Consider the following 21,604-nt stretch of genomic DNA (forward strand, 5'->3'; position numbering starts at 1 on the left):
TTAAACTCTATGGAATAACTTCAGGGTGTATTGTAACTGTGGTTACAATACAAGGGAGGTAAGAGATACCTGACTGAGGGATCTGCGCTCATCCACAATGACACTTTCAGGTTAATGGCCAGTATATTAGTTATTTATTTTTTTAATGATTTATTTTTGGCATTTTATTGTCTTTATTGAATAGGGATGGACGATATGTGCTTCAAAATATATAACAGTAATTTCTGGTATTTACTGCAATAACGATATAAATGACAATACTTCAGGGAATCTTATGCATCCTATAAAATCCTATTTCTTTAGAGAAAAGTATTATCTTTCCTATTTTTACCTGGTATCATGAGCATTACTAAGTACACACATAATGTAATGACTGCTTCATAGTGGAAGCCGGTGGGCACCCTTGCGCAGAAACTCCACATATGCATTGCAGAAGTAATTGCAATGAACAACGCTCCAGGAAATCCCTAATATGGACAAAGGTATATAGTTATCTTCGGACATCCCGAGTTCAAGCAGGGACTCAAACTCAGGATGTCCAAAGTGCAACAGCACTGTAAGTTGGCGCACAGTCCACGAGGCCATCAGCACCGACATGACCAGTCTATTAAATCAGTGGTTCCCAACCCTGTTCCAGGAGCCCCCAACACTGCACATTTTGCAGGTCTCCTTTGTCTTACACATCTCAGGTCTTGGAGTCTCTACGAATGAGCTGATAAAATGAATCAGGTGTATCTGATTAAGGAGACATGCTAAATGTGCAGTGTTGGGGGCTCCAAGAGCATAGTTGGGAAGCACTGCATTAGCAAGCCCTGCCCCTTCCCTACATTATCCACTGCACGGACACATTCATAATTAGCACCTCCGAGCAGATGAAAATGTCCTCTATCACCCCAAGAGAACCAGGGCTGTAGTCTAGTCATAACCTCAACTTCTCTGGGATATAAACAGTGTCCACTTGTTCAGTCACCTGGCAACTAGTAAGTATTAGGACACCTGGAACTTCTCTAAGATTTCCTTACAACATTACATGTGCAAGAGAGAACCTCGTAGCATCCAGCCAAACCTCATAAGCTTGTGGAGAGAAGCCCAGTTTGCTGCTTCCCATATGTCCTCAACAGAGATAGTAATTTCTCTAGCAAAATTAGCTCTCAGGTCTCCTGGCAGAAATAGGCCTTTAACTGAATTAGCCAACATAATGGTATCTGTTATTCCAGAGGTCTTTATCCATGCTCCTCGAGATCCACTCGCCTGCAAAGTTTATTTCCAACCTGCTTCAACATATCTGCCTGTATTTTCCAATGGAACCTGCGGACCTTTATTTTCTAGTTCAGGTGAGTTTGATCAGGGTTGGAGCTAAACTCTGCAGGACAGTGGACCTCATGGAGCAGGGTTGAAGACTTCCGTGTTACTATGTGAGTCAGCTGTGGCACTTATAATGCTGTTGCAAACTAAAAAAACTGTTCATCTGTTCCCATCTAAACACACAATCGATGGCCTCAGTGGGAATAAACCGTGCCATCTGTTCTCCTCCGCAGAACCGAAGAGAGAAAAATGAAACACAGGGATTTCTACTCTCAAACAACCTAATCCCGGTTTAATCACCTTAGGCAGAAATGATGAATTTGGGAGTAAGACCAGCCTGGAGAAATTCTGCATGAATCTGTGGTGGCATTCAGGGTGCATTGTCGTAGTGACGTGCCTCCAAGATCTCAATGCAATGCAAATGATTTATACTTCCTACACAAGGAAAGAAGATGAGTGCAGTCACTGTGTAATTGATGAAATTCCCACAGGTGTGTGGGTTATCACTGAATGTACTAAATCAGTTTATAAAAGTGCATCTGCATAATGGCATTAGCAGTCCATAGAAATGTTTAAGCACAACTGTTTATCCTGGCTCTTATCCTCCACTTTCTGGAGTCTGTGTGCTGTAGGGAGGGCAAATCCCTCCTGGTGATGAGTTTAGATGAAAGCATCACTCTCTGAAGGGCATTATAGACCTAAGAGGTGATGCTATATGAGATGGTGCTTTCTATCTGAGAGAACATCCTTTAGACATCTGGGACGGTAAATGTATTAATGTGCCACGCTGTGTATTAAGGATGTGCCAGGACTGTTCTGCAACAGACTGGGCTGTATTTTCCAAAAGCGCTGTAAACCCAAGTAGATCGTAGAAACCATAGGCACCAACAGTCTTTACGAGGCACTTTGGCTTATGAAGCCTTTGGGAAACAAATTAGTGAGGCAGACTAGTGAGTTTAATATCATAATATCATACCATTAATAGTTGTACTTTTAATGGGAGAGCAATTCTCAGTTGCCCTATTAAAGGCCTAATGTTTAGGATAAGCGAAAATGACCCACAGGCAGATGGAGAAAGTCCTAATGTCCAAAGCTTGGAGACGAGCCTGGTGGAGATTACAGAGTTGAATGCTTAACTGTAACCAACTCACAGCAACCTAAGGTGGTTAGCCTTCATGTAATTTAAGTGGGAGAGGATGGCGTGCTTCGGTGATAGGCAAACTGGTGAATTGGAGAGTGAGGAACAAATGTAGTCTTTGGCTTGCCTCTCAAAGCATTTTATAATTGAAGTGTTGAGCACTAAGGGCAGTAGCTGCCCAGGCTGCATGTTAAACATTTTAAAGTACCCTGGAGCTAGTTGGTTGCTACCTGGTTAGTATTCCTGTAGTGTAGCCCAAACAGTAGAGCACGGTGCTAACAATGTCAAGGTCACAGGTCCATTTCTCAATGACACCATGAACTGAGAAAGATTGAATGCAATGCAAGTTGCTTTGGATAAAAGCATCAGTTAAATGCATAAATATAAATGGGATTCAAGAATCACCTGTGATTTCACTGGGTCACATTTGAGGCCAGTAATCCCACAAAATAAATGAAATTTGGATTCCTTGTACCTTCCAGTTCCAAAGTTGTTCAAAGACCTAGTGGAAACCACTTTAATGATTTCAAACAATATTACTCGTACTCAGAGGAAACCAAATAACACTTGGACTGAACCTTTTACAAGCCACACCCAGAAGTTCCAACTATGAGCGTATGAGTGCAGTATGTTCTACCTGAAGGAGCAGATGCCATGGCCTGACATATACCACCCACATTACTTCTGCTGTCCATGACTTCGCTATCTGCTTCTGACTACATCTGATCTTGCTCAGAGTCAGGGAAACATATGGCATAATACTGAGCACAGATATCCCAAAGCATCCAGATCTAGTGCTGTTTCTTTCCCTCAGTGACAAGAATAGTGGACATTGCTTGTTGTCTAATGAGCCAAGCAAATGTAAGTTAGCCCTGCTGCATCTCTCTAAGATCTGTTGCACCAACTCCATTCTCTCCATTCCCAGAATTTAACAGACTGCTGACAGTGTCGGGGTAAATTAACCATTTTCAAGTTCACTTTGAGTTTAGATTCTTCATTCATTTCAGGAAAGCCAGAAAGGTCTAGCATATTATGGGAATAGTGCAAAACTATCGCACGTGTAGCCTCGAGTGACTAGCCATGGCTAGAGCTGCCGGCCATGTATTGTCTATTGTCTTATCTTTGTGCTGCTTGATGTCTAGCGTTGTGGAGAGTGATATTCCCTTTCACAACATGCTCTTCCCCCATCCTAGTTGTGTTATGGAAGTATTCGGCCTGCATATCTTTCGTTTATCCTTATAAGGGAGATCAACCAAAGCTGCAATAGGGAATAAGATGTGAGCTATTTTCTTCAGCTCCATGCTTCCACCTTCCACTGGTCAGCCCAGTCCTTTGATGAAGCAGAGGTTTTGGCTGCACACCATTCAAAGGGTCTTTGCAGACATCCTGCATAAAGATCTGTGCAAAGTTTGCTGCAATAAGTGCAGAGCGGACAGCATGGCCTTAGCAATGCCAAACCATGGTGGCAGATAATGTGTGGATCTCTAGAACAATCACATAGCCGGAAACCAATTCACAAACTATGAAAAAAACTGAAGTACTAAAGGGCTTTGTTTTCAGAATGAAGATTTGCTAATTCAGTATATATGGTAGAAGGCAGGATACCAGTAACACTGGTGATGATGTGCAGTTTGAAAAGCGTGTACGTTATGTTGGTGCATGGCACTTGTGTTATCTCTTCTTCTTGTCAGTGCTGTTTATAACTTTTAGGCTATAACTGTTTGAGATGTCTGATCCTCTCTATATATCTCTTTCATATATGTAGCACTCTGTGTTGAATATAGACAGTTTGGATGTGGTTTGTGCTCTAAAGGGCAGACTGTTTGAGTAGTGCAAATAATCCACTCTGTGCTATCCTGTCTCTGTGTATTAGTGCATGCTGCACAAAAACCAGGCTTCAGTCCCAACGAACAGCAAAATAACACTGAAATCTGAAATCGCTCCCTATAAAACCATTTTCTATATGAGTATAGTGAATGAGCAAACAAGTGGTGGACAATGAACAGAACTTTAGTCATAGTTTAGACATTCTCAATCCAGGAAGCATTGGATTGGACGATATTTCTCCAGTGTATTGTGCTATTGTGGGTTACAAACACATCCAGTGGGGTGCGTGAGATGGTGCACTTACCTTCGCGGAGGTGACGGGTCATAAAATTTATACTGATCCATAATCTTCTCCTCAAGTTTCTCTTTCTGTCTTCTAAGTTCATTGAGTTTATCACTGTGTGTGAGAGAGACAGAGAGAAGTATGGTAGCATCAAAGTGTATCAGCACACAGGAGGTGATGCAAATTTACAGGTAAATAGTTTTAGAAGAGGGTAAAATAACAGGGCGTGAATTAGGCGTGTAGAAATAAAGTGATGTCACACATGTATTGTCTCTGCTCGACGTGGAACAGGTCTTTGCTCTCCATGGTCTGCTCCAGCAGGGTCCGGTTCTGCAGCATGAGGGTCTGGATCTGATCCAGCAAATGCCGGTTCTCTTCCTCTAGATTCCCCTTCAGCTGACTTAACAACTGCAGGACACATTTCACACAAACACAGTTACCCTCCACATGTCTTTGTTTGCAAACAACTATTTAGTTCACCACATTTATGAGTTTACATGTGCACATGAGAACGTCACATGCTGATGCGAGATTGGGAAGTGTAGAGTCATACATTTTAGAACCGGTTCCAAATTCCCAAAAACTGGGTGTTCGATAAGACGTGCGCATTTCAATCCCGCTTAACGATTCCTGCATTCACATTTTAATGTGATTTTGAACGACTTAAGTGCAGGAATGGACAGAACTTGTGCTCTGTTTGCATGCAGCACACACGTCTGAAGCATAGAGATAAGAAACAGCATCAGTTCTGTGTCCATTCTCAAACCATTATGTGCATTTCACTGCTCCGAGCCGGAACTGACTTCTTTCATATTTGTCGACCAGCATGCAGAAAACGATGTCAGTATATCATCATGAAGACAGCTGTTTTTGTCTTAAGTGAACGTAAACAGATGAGAAAGAAAACTCTTGTGTACAGTGTTTTTAGATCTGCGTGTGTCTGGTGTTAAAGAGACATCAGTCTAATAAACATGCTGCCTGTCATTAATGTAAATCAAAGAACAAAAGAAAATCATTCACTGATCTTGACTGAATATCTTTAATAACTTTAATGAGGATTCATCTATATTTATTTATGAAAAGAAAACTATGCAGTTTTTAAACTTTTGATTCCAATTTCTGTACCTGAAATTTGTTTAGTCATATTTATTTATGCTATTGCTAATTGATTTATTTGTTCCTATTTTATTACTGACTGTTTATTTGTCTTTATCAAATTTTTTATTTTTATTTATATTTGTCTAGTTGTTTTTGTTGTGGTATTTTTTGTTAACACCACAAGTGTTCTGTAAGCCCAAACCCCAGTCCTGGACCTGCCGGCCGTGTGAGATGGTGAAGCGTGTACCTCGCACTGGTTGGTGAGTTTGGCGGAGGTTATGTCCAGCTGCTGGTACTGCTCCTTGAGTTTGGAGAACTCGGCCTCCAGACGCGTCTGCTCCAGCCGGGCCGTGTTCAGCTGACTCTTAAGGGTCTTATGATCTGTCTGCAGAAGCTCATTGTCCTTCAGGAGCTGCTGGTGCGTGGAGTTCAGCCTGCACACAGGAGAGACACTCATGAGAGATCGGCCTCAGTCAAGAGAGATACTCCTCATCCTGACACTCACGTGTGGTGCTCCTCGCTGAGCCTCTGGTACTGTGCGACCGTGTCCTGATGGCTCTTGCTGTCGGAGATCATCTTCTCTCGCTCAGCTGTGAGTTCTCTCTCCAGCTGCTCCAGCTCGGTCTTCTGCTTCAGCAGCTGATTGTACCTGCACACACACACACACACACCCTCCATTTAGAAACACACCTGTGGCTGTGGAATGACAGGTGATTGCTGGCTGTGTTAACAGTCTGCACCTGTTCTCCAGGCTGCGGTGCTGTAGCTCCAGGCTCTTGTGGCCGCTCTTCAGCTCTCCGTGTTTGCCGATCAGATCCTCGTACTCCGAGGCCTGTCTCTCATGCAGCGCAGACAGCTTCTCGTGGTCGTGCAGCAGCAGATCGTAGACCGTGCGCAGTTCCTCCTTCTCTCGAATGGCCACGTCCCTCTCACTCTCTGTACCGGACTGCTGTGTCTGCAGCTGAGCATTCTGGGACATGAGAGCGGCGCTCTGAGAGTTCAGCGTCGAGTTCTCCACCTGCCAGCACATCATAAACTTGTTTAGCTCAAAGTGCACTTCTGGTAAATGAGCACACGGCAGGGTTATAGCATCGATTTAAGAGTTGCAGATCGTTTTGTGCAACTCTCAGGGGCCTGAAAAGCTTTTACAACCATTCTCCTGTTACATTCACGAGGAGAAATATCTACCATACCCTTTCTGTAGTAAAGTGTTCACAACAAAAGTGAATTTAATTATTTGCACGTGTAGATTACATACAAAGTTCATGCAAAGATGCAAATTCGCCGAGCCTGGTTTGTATCAGAATTTTTTTTTTTTTTAATTGTTTTTATGTTTTTATTCGTGTGAGTAAAGCTGGGGGCACACTGTGCAATTTTTAATAGTCCTTTAGGATTGTCGCCCTTCAGACTGCAGAAACACGATGATCATGTCCTTACCTTATCAACACATACACGTTCAGTGACTGCGAGCTACACTGCACGCAGGGCAGTAATGTTGGCTATCATTAAAAGTATATGAATGGCGGCAATACCGGTGTATTTAAGAAGAATAGTGTAAGCAGCACTACACACCCACATGAAAACAGCTGCGCAACTGGTGTTTATCAGAGCAAAGCCAACATGTCATATGAATTCCATGAGCGGAGGACGAGAGCGCCGGAGTTTATGCGGTTAGAAGAAATCTCTAGCATTAATTCTGATCATGACTTATCTTGAAAAATGAAGACAGTTTGACGTTGGTCGTAGGAGAAGTCACACTGCAGGACGATCAAAAGACCACAGACTGTAGCCTAGGATTTTAGGAATCTTTTAGGATTTTCTAAATTTGTCTCAGACTACCAAATCGTGGCCAAAATTGCACGGGCTTAACACGTGGTGTGATTTTGGCCAAGATTTGGTAGTCTGAGACATATTTTGAAAATCGTAAAAGATTCCTAAAATCCTAGGCTACAATCTGTGGTCTTTGATCGCTGGTTTGATATGTTCACCAACAGCTGATTAATGGCCGTTGCGATCAGATTTGTCCTCTGGCGAATTTCTGGCAGTGTCAGAAGATTTGGCGCACAGTCCTCCAGTGTGACTTCTCCTATGACCAACGTCAAACTGTGTTTGTTTTAAGCCCGTGCTTAACACACTGGGCTTAACACGATGCAAATATTCGGTATGCATCAAGTGCACACAGCATTACAGCAGCGTTTGACTGGACAAATGTGTGAGGAGAGCAACTCTGACCTGTAGTTTGGCGTTCTGTGTTTGTAATGTGGTGTTGTTCTCCTGTAGGGACGCGGTCTGTCTCTGAAGAGCTAGTATCTGTGCCTGGAGATTCCCGCTCTGAGATTCCAGCTGCTTTAACTGTGTCCGGAGAGCCTGCTTCTCTGCTTGGAGAGTGGCATTCTGGACAAACATCAGCAATGTCAACCGTTTTGCTAACATAAAGACATTCTGATAGTGATGAGCTGGTACTTACGTTTCTCTCCACCTCTATGAGTCGGTCTTTGACCTTCAGAAGCTCTCGCGTGGCCTCCTGACTTTCCTTCTCCCATTTGCTCTGTGTGTTCTCCCGTCCTCTTGCAGGCGAGCTCTGAGCCGAACACTCCTCCTCCTGACGCTGGCGCAGAGCCTCGTAGTTCTTCTTCACCTGCGGGTGGACAAAATGAGGCTTAATAAACACAATCTGCAGTCACTGCCAACCAGCCAAACAAAGCCTAATGCCCAACCGTTTTGAGCTCCTGCCGTAGCTGCTGGTTGAGGTTGGAGGACTCCTGCAGTCGGGCTTCTAGAGCAGCGATCTTCTCCATTTTGATCTCCAGAGAGGACTTCAGAGTGGACTCCAGTTTACACTCCAGAAGCTTAAACCTGCTCAGAAGAAACACAGCATTGTACAGGTGACATGATGACTCCAGCACTCGTGTAAATTCATGTTGTTGAAGCCCTAGTTACTGAAGTGATGTTACAGTATGAAAATTTCTTATCACGATTACAGTGACCAATATGATCACATTTATTAGTATTATCTCGGTATTGTTAAAATTTTGTGGAAATGTTCAAAAAGTACTGACACATAAATCATTTCACCAACTTTTATATTTAAAATCAACAAACAACAAATAAAATGACTTTTTGTTTGCATAAATACTAAAACAATGACATTGCCAATGATGTCTGGATTTTAAATGACAGCCTGACTGACAACTGTTTAGCTAATAGCATGTACAAATAAAGCTTTGAAAAAGTTTCATAAAATGGTAAACCTCACATTTCAGCCTTTCAATAAAATAATTTAAAAAGTCAAAATGATAATTGATTAATAAATGATTATATGTATTTTATCTGCTCCATGAATATCCAAATTTTCTAAATGTGTAGAATCCACATAAGCTTGTTTTTCATCAAAATTCACAGCAGGGTGTGTAAATCCAGTCTGTTTCTTGTCCAGACAGAAGCTGCACACAGGCTGAATGTGAATGTGAGTGTCTGTAACTTCGCTCTCTGACAGTTACAGGTATTACATGGAGTGAAGGTGAAAACAAAATGCCATCAAATCTTTTCTGAAGACACTCAGAATCTTCAGAGGTACATTCATATAATTAATCCGGTAACACTTTAGAATAAGGTTCCATTAGTTAATGTTAGTTAACTACTTTAGTTTACATGAACTGAGCAAGAACAATCCTTCTACAGCATTTATAAACCTTAGTTAATGTCAATTTCAACATTTACTAATGCATTATTCAAATCAAAAGTTTTGCTTGTTAACATTAGTTAATGCACTGTGAATTAGCATGAACTAACAATGAACGACTGTATTTTCATTAACTAACATTAACAAAGATTAATAAATACAGTAATAAATGTATTGTTCATTGTTTAATCATGTTAATTAATACATTAACATTAACTAATGGAACATAATTCTAAAGTGTTACCATTAATTCTTTCATATATTCATTTGTATAATTCCCTTATCACTCTTTTAAAACCTCCCAGCTTTTCCGACATGTTTTCACACAAAAATAAACTACTCTGTGTGCTGTGACTATTACTTAAAACTGTTCTTTATGCTGGACAGTATTTTTTCCTCAGTTGTTCAAATTGTGGTAATCAAATACGGTTTTAATGATAATTAAAATATGAATTGGTAATACTAACCGTGGGGAATTTTATCATGATTTATCGTCAAACCGGTAATTGTTCCATCCCTAATTCCATGTGTGAATTACCTGTCATCAGAGCTCTCTTCATCACCCAGAAGCCCCTCTTTATTGAGGCCGATCTTCTCAAGCTCATGGGTCAGCTTCTCCAGGTCATTGTTAATCTGCTGGGTCTTTAATTTTTCATTGACAAGCTCCTGCATCAGGAAACATCACAGTAAGAGTCGTGCAAGCAGTCCACAGTCAAGCATGCACCAGCTAAACGTGTTTACCTCTCTCAGAGTGACCAGGGTCTTCTTGTCTATGGTTGCTTGTTTGACCAGTTCTTTATTGTCCTTCTCCAAGTCTTTCACGCGACCACACATGTCTTTGAGAGCGGTGACCTCCTTGCCCAGCGTGCGGTTCTCCTTCTCGAGATGAGAGATGCGCAGGTTGTCTTCATCGAGTTTGGAGTCTCTGATTTCAGCCTGCTGTCGCAGCCGTTTGTTCTCCTTCTCCAGCTGCTTCTTGTCCTTCTCCAGCTGGTTGTTCTCCTGCTCCAGGGCCGCGTTCTCCTGCGCCAGCTGCTCCAGACCTTTGCTGGAGATCTTCAGCTCCTCCAGGCTCTGCTGCAGGCTCTGGTTCTCCAACTCCGTGTCCTGCAGTTCTCCCTCCAGCTGCTGAAGCTTGCGGCTGCCGTTCTCCAGGGCTTTCTGCAGCCGCTGGTTCTCTGCGTCCAGGCTTTGGTAACTGACTTCCAGGCGCTCGTTTTTTTTGGACGAAGCCTTCAGGAGCTCGAGACTCTTTTTGAGTTGGGTTCTCTCGTTCTCCAGCTCTTTGTTCTCCAGCTCCAGCTGAGCAGCCTTTGCTCCAGTGGACCGTAAAGACTCCACCATGCGCCGGAGCTCCAGGTTTTCTTCGTCCAGCTGAGCGTTTTCCTTCTCCAGGACCTCCATCTGATAGGAAACATTCCTCAGACTGTCCGCCGCTTTCTTCAGTTTCCTGCTCTCCGCTTCCAGCTCGGCATTCTCCTTCTCCAGCACCTCCACCTTCCCGCAGGTGATGGCGAGAGCAGCAAGACGCTTCTGCAGACTCTCCTTCTCTCGCTCCAGTCGATGGACCTCCATCTCCAGCTCCTCGGCTCTTTCTCCTTTCTCTTTGTAGTGCTCCAGGTCTTTGCGAAGTTGTTTGCGCTCAAACTCCATCTTGTTGAGTTTGCTGCTAGTCTCTTTGATGGACTCGTGCAGCACACGGTTTTCTTTCTCGATGTCTTTGACGCGGGCTTCAGCGCTGACCTGCGAGCGCTGCCTGAGAGAGGCGATGGTCTGGTTCAGATGATCGTTCTCCTGTTCCAGACCCTTGACCTGCGTCACAACCAGACACGGTGTGCCAGGTAAGAGTTAAACAATCGATCAACTGTATGGGACAGTTTAAGGCCCTCACTTTTTCACTGTTTGGAATTTTCTTAAAGGGATACTCCAACCCACATTGAAAATTTGTCATTAATCACTTACCACCATGTCGTTCCAAACCCATAAAAGCTCTGTTCGTCTTCAGAACACAATTTAAGATATTTTGGATGAAAACTGGGAGGCTTGTGACGGTCCCATAGACTGCCAAGTAAAATACACGGTCATGGTTCAGAAAATAATGAAAAGCATTGTCAGAATATTCCATCTGCCATCAGTGGTTCAACCGTAAGCGATGATAATACTTTTTGTACACAAAGAAAACAAAAAGCGACTTTATTCAACACTTCCTCTCCTCTGTCTCTCCCCACATCACCGCAGCACCATTTTAGAGAATCTGAGCTGTACGCAGGCAGCTTACGCTCTTCTGTGTCAGCCACGCCACAAGGATACGTTTTCTACGTATATTCACACTTTGGTTTGAAAGAAAATAGTGCATCAGTGCAGCGCGACTGACACAGAAGAGCGTACGCCGCCTGCATACTGCTCAGATTCTCCAAAATGGCGCTACGCAGATTTGGAGAGACACAGAGGAGAGGAATTGTTGAATAAAGTCGTTATTTTTGTTTCTTTGCGTACAAAAAGTATTCTCGTCGCTTCATAACGTTACGGTTGAATCACTGATGGCAGATGGAGTATTCTGACGATGCTTTTATACTTTCCTGGACCTTGACACTGTTATTTATTTGGCAGTCTATGGTACAGTCTCAAGCCTCCCGGTTTTCATCCAAAATATCATAAATTGTGTTCTGAAGACGTACGGAGCTTTTACGGGTTTGGAGCGCCATGGGGGTAAGTGATTAATGACAAAATTTTCATTTTGGGATGGAGTATCCCTTTAAAAAACCTTTAACTCCTAGATCATTCATCTGATTTTTAGGAAAATCCAATCAGATCATGTTCATCTTCCAGTCATGGAGTTCAAGATGATTAGCTAAACTGTTCTTGAGTAACTTGCTAATGAATTTGATGAAGAGTGTGCTGAAGCCTTGTTTTGTTGGATTCAGTGGCATGCTGAATTGATCAATACCTAAATTTCCCATCTCGGCCATATTGAATTTTGTCATAAAATACCGTATTTTATTATTGCATTAATGCATCATTACAAAACATGGTATGTGTCATTAGCACCATACCTCAAAGGAGGGCTGGGTGATTTTTCAGATTTTAATCAATCAATTCAAATTTAATGTTTTGTCTAATGATTGAATTTTTTATAAATCCAGGAATTGTGATTTTGAACAGAAATATTACCAAACGTTAGAATTAGACAGTGTGACAGTATGCTAATGATAACAGCAAACAGAAAAGAATGATCTAACCGAATGTCAGCGCACGTGATGAACCGCTCATGTGTGAAAGACCATAAGCAGAATATATCGCTAGGTGCAGTTCACACAGAATGTGCTTTCATGTTGACAATGTGGGCAGTGGAAAAATACAAGATAGGAGAAAACTTCTTTTAACTTGAGAACCACGTTTTTAGAATACGGTTTCATGCAAGAGATGTGAGAGCAACAGTCAAACGCATCCATGTTCACGTAGTAAAAACAATGGAAAAGCAGCACAATCGAATAAAAAACCTGTAACTACTACTGTATGTCTGATATTTCATGTTTGTGTCATGGAAAGCTGCTGCTGTTTTTTACAGAACATTTATAGTTAATAATCTACTGGCGTTATACCTTCAGTCATTTTGAATTTGAATTACCTTGACTTTTGAGAATTTTTTTAAAGCATTTCCCTTCTATGATTTATGTATAAGACAAATTTGTACAATATGTAGTTGTAGTTCATGCATCTTTTCTGCAAAAATGTTAAACAAGTTATTTGTTTAATATTTACATCATGTTTGGTGCACTTGGAATATAATTTTCTTCAACTAGAAAGTTAATAAAGAAGAAGTTACTTGAGTTATGTTATTACATTTTCAAGTTGATTAGTTAAAAACTGTAAAAATCGAGAAACGGCCCTACCTCACCCGGCCCTACTCAAAGGTAATTTTTAATTTTTTTTTCTGTAGAAAACTGTTAAACTGAAAGTGTTAAGATAGTGCTTGGAAGTTCAGTGCTGAAACTATGGAGTATGGAGTAATGATGTGTAAATTCACCAGCATGAACCAATAGTTCCTCTACAGGTAATCATCAGCCAATGAGCTTTCATGCTCTCTGTGCCGCCAACATTTAAAAAGTCTTGCTTCAGTGTTGCTGTAAGCAGTTCACAAACCAATATGCTACATGGCATCCTGTCTTAACGGCACACACAGAGGTGTGTTTCTAAATGGGAAAGGCTTAGGCCAGCGGTTCTCAATTCCAGTCCTCGTGCCCCCCAGCTCTGCATATTTTGCATGTCTCTCTTCGTTAGCACACCTGATTCAGATAATCAGCTCGTTAGAAGTGAGCTCCGTGCATGAACTGTGTTCCCACTGACATGGTCCCTAAACAGTGTTCATTGCTCCCTACTCCCTGAGAAGGGGAAATCTGTTGAAGTTTACTTCTTCGTAACATTCATTCATGGATTTGCGCTGCACAACGTCTTCACACACGGACAAGTGTGACATCATATACCTCTGTAAATAAATACAATTTAAATTCACGTCTCTCACACTTCAGTACACTTTGAATGGAACATATACGTTCGCTTCAAACTGGAATCATGGCAGAATATCCTGTGATGTCCACTTCGCAGGGTACTTACATTCGAATAGAACAAACGTCTGAAGCCATAAGAGAAAACATACAAAATGTGCAGAGCAGGGGGCGCGAGGACTGGAATTGAGAACCGCTGCCTTAGGCAAAACGGCTCACGCACACACAGGTCATTGGTTTTAGTGGTATATCAGCATTGTTGGGGGCTCGAGTTTGGTGTTTGTGGAGGTATTTATGTCTGTTTCATATGCTTGCTGCAGCATGTCTGTGTATGTCTTAGCAGCATTACGCCTTTGTACTCGCTCTGCAGATCTTGTCCACTGAGATCACATCCAGTGTTTTGTGTGAGCGCGGTGTACCTGTCTGTCGGAGTTCTGCTGGAGCGTCTCCAGTGTTTTCTCCAGCTGCGCCTTCTCCTTCAGCAGGTCTGCGCTCAGACTCTCAGCGCTGCGCAGACTCTCTCTGTCTGCAGTCAGCTCCGCCTGCAGCTGCTCCAGCTGCGCAAACACACACCGCTTCATACACTCATCACATTCTCATCAGCTGACAGACAGACGTGCCAGTGTGACATATGTACACACTCATAATGAGCAATCAAACTCGTATGAGCTGCTAATGCTCTGGAAGCAGCTTAACTGAACCCAAATCAGATTTAAACTCGGATTACTCACTGATGAATATGATCCTGCTCTGAGAGCTCGGTTTCTGTTAAGACTACGCAACATTTAACCCATTCTGTTCAAACTGTTCTCCTTTCTTTTTGAGGAAGTTAAGTAAAGCCACACCAGAATGGACTCCATTTACTTCCTTACTACTAAGCATGGACTCATTGTGAACGATTCATCAGCGCACATTATTCTAAAGAAGAAACACGTTTGTCTTCTTAATCCTTCATCAGAATCTAATCACTCTAATTTTTACAGTTTTTTTTCAACTGCTTACACACAAATTTAGTGGTCTACCGATATTGGTTTTTTGACAGCCGATGCTGATATCTTCTAGGGGGGCAATAGCCGATATAACTATTATTTTTTTTTTTTTATTAATATTTAAGAAACTTGAAATCATTTGACAATGGATTAAAAAATAAATGTGTAAAATAAACATAGTTGTACTTTAGATGAAATAGTATTTTTCACGAATAAATAAATATTTGATAAAATTATATTTAAAAAGGAAGTAAACACTGTAATCAAAAGAGCACTCTGGGAAGTTTGTGTGGATTGAGAATCATATTTTTCAAATAAAGCCAAACTTATTTTACATACAGCACATGAGTTTAAAGTTTAAAGCATTCAATTCACACGGACCGACCGTCACACAGAGAACACGTGATCAAGCTGGATACACACTTCACAAGATCTCACAGCTGGATTCGACTAAGTTTGCAAGGTTTGTGATATTAAATGTTCATTAGTCATTCAAAGATTTGTTTAAATTATATAAATGCGTACTTGCTTAATGCTGACGGCAAACAAAAAAGTATTATAATGTTTTGTCTTTCTATTACTAACAATATAAAATATAATGATTACATTAATTCCTTTGTTTAACTGTTCTATCTGATTATTAGACAGACTTATATCCGTATTAGACAGAACTGTTAATGACGACAGCAAACATGAGGGAGAATGTGAGCACTGTGCGCCCAGGCCCTGCCGCTCTCAGCGCAGACAAAATAAAAGTCCCGACTTGAACACATCGGCCAAGCAGAAAAACTTATCGGCCGATGCAGATATTTGAAAAATAACGGCCAAAATATCGGCCTTGGCGATATATCGGTCGACCACTACACAAAATCTTCACTTGTCTCACAGTTTCTGAAAGCTGTCACTCAAACAGCAGAAGCACACACCAAATCTGCAAAACCACACACTAATTCTCAGCCTTTGACTCAGTTTTCAATTTCATAGAACACTTTTTGCAAAACACAACACACAATTCTCTATGTAACACACAAACATCTAACAGGAATTAATATTATGACAAAGGTGTTTGCAAATGTTTGCTTTTGAGATGTGTGTGTGATATTTTGAATTCAGTGCTTAATTTTGCAAGAGATTTGATTTTTTTTTTTGTATTTTGTGTGTGCAGTTCTTGGATTTGTGTATAAAGTTTTGAAAAAAAGAGACAAAGTTTTGAAATTGTGTGTAAGCAGTTGGAAAAAAAACTGTAATATAGAAACACTTCTGATTAATCATTCTTTAAAGTCAAGTCTCACAAATAAACATTATGTTTTCAAATAGGAGAACTGTGTTGAGAAGCGTATGAACTCTGACCTGCTGGCTGAGTTTCTGGTTGTCTTTCTCCAGTCGGAGGCGCACGCCGCTCTCACTGGAGGCCTTCAGCTCCTCCACGCTCTTCAGCAGCATCTGATTCTCCTTCTCCAGCTTTAGCAGCTGACTGGACGTCAGGTCGCTCACCTCGTGACCCAGAGACTTCTGCGGCACTGCGCTCACAACACACAACAGCTCTCAGAGTCACTCTTACAGTGCACAGACACCAGCCTCTCGTCAGAGTCATGCTCATTTAGAAAACATCCTGTATTTGGGTCACTTCACCATCTTGGCAAAGCATCATAATCTGGGATTTATCACTAAATATGCCCCACATGCACCCGTCTGCGGGCTGAGTGCGGGCTTGAGCGTACCTTCAGTGAGGTCGGGTGTGGTCTTGGAGAGCTGCTCCAGTTCCCAGCCAAGATGCAGAGACTCGTCCATGCTCTGTTTCTGGGCCACCGCTAGCGTCAGGTTCTCCTCCAGCAGCTCCTCCATGCGCTTCCTGTCCATGTCTCGCTCCTGAAACACAACAACATCTGTCAGCATCCCCAATCTGTCTAGATATATCACACAATTTAAACTGAACACAATAAATAACACATACACTACATAGCTTAAATAAAACTATTATTCATTTTACATAATACTTCAAATAATTTTAAATAATTAGAAATTAATTTTTAAAAATCTTGAACTTAATGTAAAATAAATAATAAGTAAAAGATGAAAATAAAAATCACTTATCATTATGGTAGACAGGACAGAAAAGAGAGAGGAAACTAATGAGGTGCTATATAGTGCTGTATTATTGGACTAAACATTTGATCGCTCTGTGCTCTCTCACCATCTCCATGTCATGGATCTTGTTTTTAAGCTGCAGATTTTCTTTCTCCAACTCATGATGTTTATCAGATCGAGATCTGAATGACTCCAGCTGATCCTCCAGCATGCTCTTGGTCTCCAGGAGAACCTGATAGTCCTCCTTCAGTTCCTACATGTACACATATAATCAATAACAGCCAGCAAAATCCCAGTATTCCCTCATGAACACACACAATCAACAACCGCCACAACATTCCCAACATTCCCTCATGAACACACACAATCAGCAACAACCACCGCATTCCCAACATTCCCTCGTGAACACACACAATCATGAACAACACCAACACTCCCTCATGAACACACACAATCAGCAACAACCACCGCATTCCCAACATTCCCTCGTGAACACACACAATCAATAACCTCCACAACATTCCCAACACTCCCTCATGAACACACACAATCAACAACCACCACGGCATTCCCAGCACTCCCTCATGAACACACACAATCAACAACCGCCACAACATTCCCAACACTCCCTCATGAACACACAATTACACAACCACACTCCCTCATGAACCACCACAATCAACAACCGCCACACATTCCCAACACTCCCTCATGAACCACACACAATCCCAACAACACACCACAACAACCACCACGGCATTCCCAGCACTCCCTCATGAACCCACACAATCAACAACACACACAATCAAACACACACAATCAACCTCCACAACATTCCCAACACTCCCTCATGAACACACACACAACAACATCAACAACCACACACGGCATTCCCAGCACTCCCTCATGAACACACACAATCAACAACCACCGTGGCATTCCCAACATTCCCCATGAACACACACAAGCAACAACCGCCACAACATTCCCAACATTCCTCATGAACACACACACATCAACACCCCAATTCAACATTCCTCATGAACACACACAATCAACAACCGCCATTCCCAACATTCACACACCAACAACATGAACACACACAATCAACAACCGCCACAACATTCCCAACATTCCTCATGAACACAAACAACAACCCCCACAACATTCCCAACATTCCTCATGAACCACCACAACATTCCCAACATTCCTCATGAACACACACAATCAACACCCCCACAACATTCCCAACATTCCTCATGAACACACACAATCAACAACCCCCACAACATTCCCAACATTCCTCATGAACACACACAATCAACAACCCCCACAACATTCCCAACATTAACAACCCCCACAACATCCTCCTCATGAACACACACAATCAACAACCCCCACAACATTCCCAACATTCCTCATGAACACACACAATCAACAACCCCCACAACATTCCCAACATTCCTCATGAACACACACAATCAACAACCACCACGGCATTCCCAGCATTCCCTCATGAACACACACAATCAACAACCGCCACAACATTCCCAGCATTCCCTCATGAACACACACAATCAACAACCGCCACAACATTCCCAACACTCCCTCATGAACGCACCTCCACTCTGGTCCTGTAGAACTCAATGTCATGGAGCTTCTCTTTGTAGCGTGTCACTTCACTCTCCAGTTTGTCCACCCTGACGGCCTTCTCTCTGAGAGCGTCCAGCTCGTCACGATACGCCCGCAGCGACCGCGCGTCACACAGCAACTGCAGGTTCTGACAAACACACGAGCAAATACAAGCGTCTCAACAAATGAGACTTTTATACTTCTTGACATCTATGTCTTACTACAATGAAGTTCAATTTTTGGAATAGACAAAAATTATTAGGCAATTATTTGCACAGTCCAAAGAATATTTATCTATTCTATCTATTGCCCTCTTAAAATAGTCAACATTTCTGATGCTGCTCATCAGCCACAGTAAAACAACAACAACAACAACAACAAAAAAATAATCAATTACTATTGGAAATGCCACAACACTGCAGCATATAAGAACCACAGATATCTATAGTAGAGTTCTTTGATGATCAATCATATTTATCTGTTTTAACCAATATATATTTGATTTACAATATGCAAAATTATGACACTCTTTTGATTTACCAGAATTACCAAACATCATAATGGTAAACTAAATGCAAGACTTATAGATAGATATTCATACAGGCTCTGGGAATTTAGATCCTTGTATTCCACAGAATGAGGGTAAATGATGACGGAATTGTGATCTCTTTGAGAGGCTGGACTGCTGTGTGAGGGTTTATTTATCACTATTTGATGCCATTGATCAGACAGTGATACTGCGGCATCTGTAAATACACTTGTGATGATCGGCTGAGCTATTACTGGCTGTGTAAAGCTGTGGCGTGTAAGTAGTTAAAGGAATTACTGTAATCATTACACATCAGGACTCGCAATTAAGATGACAGAGATTTAGTTAAGCTCAGTGTCACACAGGAACGTGTTTTTCAGTCAGTGGTGATGATGTAGAGATGCCTCACTTCCTGCTGCAGTCTCTTGACCTCTGTCTCCATGTGCTCCAGCTCCTGTCTGCAGTCCAGCAGCTGCTCAGTCTTCTCCTCTCTAAAACACAGAGCCATTCAAGCAGTTAGTCTGCAGAAGTGGGTAAGACTCCTGGTTAATGATGGGCCGCTGTGAGGTTAATTCATCCGGCATCACCTGAGCTTCAGTAACGTGGCGCTGACGTCACTAAAGCTGTGATAATCCTACTGTACCACACTTTGGATGAGAAAAACCTCTACTCATGAACTTTACTGAAGACCAGATGAGAGCTGTGACTACGTTTGATAAACTGCGCAGAAACTAAATGAATCTCGTTCGTGATCAGTGGGGAAGAGGAAGTGGAGCTGTGCGATTCTTTTATGGCACATGGTTTAAAATAGACTGTCCTCCTTTACCCTGCAGTGAAAGACGCGAGAACAGAAGCCAGGTAAAGAGCCGTGGCCTCATTCAAGATGTGCAGAATCATCCTGAGCGCTTCAGCATGCATACGGGACAGTGTGAGAACTCCACTGCAGCCGCTCACCTTCAGTGTGTTTAATGCTAGGGAACTCTCTCTCATCCTCTCACTAATGACTTTTTGAGATTAGGGTTAGGAAGAGAAAATCAATTCCAATTCCAGAATCAGATACTTAAGGTCAGGAATCAGACACTTATCACCTATCAATTCCTGTGTGTGCATCTTTTATTTTTAGGTGGCAAAGGGGCTGTTAAAAATGTATTTGTATTTAAATCATTCATTCAAGAGCTTCATTCAAAAACACTGATTCCTCCAGTAATGAAACAAGTACATCCTGAGTGAGTCATTGAATCATTCCATTCAGAAATTTCATGAGATTTTGTTTAGATGTCTAATATATTTTCTTCAGAATTGTGAGAGGACTACAACCTCCATTAATAATAATAATAAAAAAAGTCAGAATTTATCCTGAATCATGCAGCTCTATTTTGCACACAAAGAGCTCTTAATCGAGTCCAGTTTTTATGCAGCTGACTGATTTATGTTCACTGTATTCAGCAGCAATTAAATGTTATGAAAAAATAGACACAGAATAAATATGTTTGATATCTGAATGTTTGACTTTAATATGTTTAACCACATTGGAATCGAAACTGGGAATCAGAAATGATAAATTCAAATGATACCCAACTCTATTTGAGCCACAAATGATTACTCAGTTAGAGTAACGGTTTTAATACCTGTCTCCCTGTACAAATGTCCTGAGTATGTAAACAGTTATTTATTTTATAAAGTAATCAATCAAACTTTTTTCAGGATCTTTCCAGCTCATTCCACAAGTTCGCCTGCCCATCCAGTCCTGATCACTGGAGGCTCGGCTCGAGCTGTGGTTTCAGCAGCACACAGAGGGGGAATAACAGAAATAGAGGAAGAGAGTACAGTTCACTGCGCTTAAGTAATTATGTGGTGTTCGATAGCATTGCTTTATAAGTACAGTGCAGTAGCTTAATGTAAATGATTGACCAGGGCTTTTGTTAAAGAGTTACCAGCATGTCAAAGCAGCAGTAAAGATAATACTTGTAACATTACATACAGTCATAAACTGGCTGTTAGTCTCAGAGTATGTCAGCAAACAAAGAGACATTGAGGGAAATAACACTGACAGCTGTGTGTGAAGAGCTCTAGCAGCGCAGACTAACGGCTGAACTCATCATTAGATGAGCCGCTCAAATGGATTCCAGTAAGACGGCAGTGATGCAGAGTAACTTCCCCTGGTCCACAGCACTTCCTCTAATGGGTGCTGGACAGAGGGGAAGCTGAGTAATGGCTGGTACTCACAGCTCCTGCCGCAGACGTCTGATCTTGGCTTTGGCGTCAGCCAGCTCCACCGACAGATGCTGCACGCTCTCCGTGCGTCTCATGCTGGGCGACTCGCCGGGCGATGGGGCGGTGTGGAGAGAGCTGAGCACACTGTCCCGCTCCAGAGTCAGAGACACCATCATCTGAACACACACACATCAGAAACACTCTTCACGTCAATATAAAGGAACTAGTTTTATATCATACTCTAATACTGACACAAATTTCATGATTCAGTTTAGTTCACTTCACTTCCAATCTCCATTTGTTTTGATTCAATA

General features: G+C 41.9%; 1 protein-coding gene across 7 annotated transcripts in view; it reads right to left on the reverse strand.

Moving 5' to 3' along the window:
* The window catches only part of LOC109109037 (girdin-like), a 71,691-nt gene that overhangs the window by 31,174 nt on the left and 18,913 nt on the right, over positions 1–21,604 (reverse strand). For all 7 annotated transcript variants that reach the window (XR_006156225.1, XM_042736181.1, XM_042736180.1 and 4 more), the window contains exons 8-24: positions 21,303–21,466; positions 19,486–19,567; positions 18,537–18,695; positions 17,022–17,168; positions 16,549–16,696; positions 16,178–16,347; positions 14,258–14,395; positions 10,075–11,145; positions 9,872–9,999; positions 8,369–8,507; positions 8,119–8,289; positions 7,884–8,045; positions 6,392–6,669; positions 6,157–6,300; positions 5,899–6,085; positions 4,816–4,961; positions 4,575–4,667 (exon numbers count right to left, since the gene is read on the reverse strand). Coding sequence is in view for 6 of the 7 variants with exons in the window: in XM_042736181.1 (XP_042592115.1) it covers positions 4,575–4,667; positions 4,816–4,961; positions 5,899–6,085; positions 6,157–6,300; positions 6,392–6,669; positions 7,884–8,045; positions 8,119–8,289; positions 8,369–8,507; positions 9,872–9,999; positions 10,075–11,145; positions 14,258–14,395; positions 16,178–16,347; positions 16,549–16,696; positions 17,022–17,168; positions 18,537–18,695; positions 19,486–19,567; positions 21,303–21,466 (3,527 nt within the window). In the remaining variant the exon portion in view is untranslated. The remainder of the gene's footprint in view (positions 1–4,574; positions 4,668–4,815; positions 4,962–5,898; positions 6,086–6,156; positions 6,301–6,391; positions 6,670–7,883; positions 8,046–8,118; positions 8,290–8,368; positions 8,508–9,871; positions 10,000–10,074; positions 11,146–14,257; positions 14,396–16,177; positions 16,348–16,548; positions 16,697–17,021; positions 17,169–18,536; positions 18,696–19,485; positions 19,568–21,302; positions 21,467–21,604) is intronic.

This window comes from Cyprinus carpio, chromosome B13 (genome assembly GCF_018340385.1).
Source record: "Cyprinus carpio isolate SPL01 chromosome B13, ASM1834038v1, whole genome shotgun sequence".
Lineage (NCBI taxonomy): Eukaryota > Metazoa > Chordata > Actinopteri > Cypriniformes > Cyprinidae > Cyprinus > Cyprinus carpio.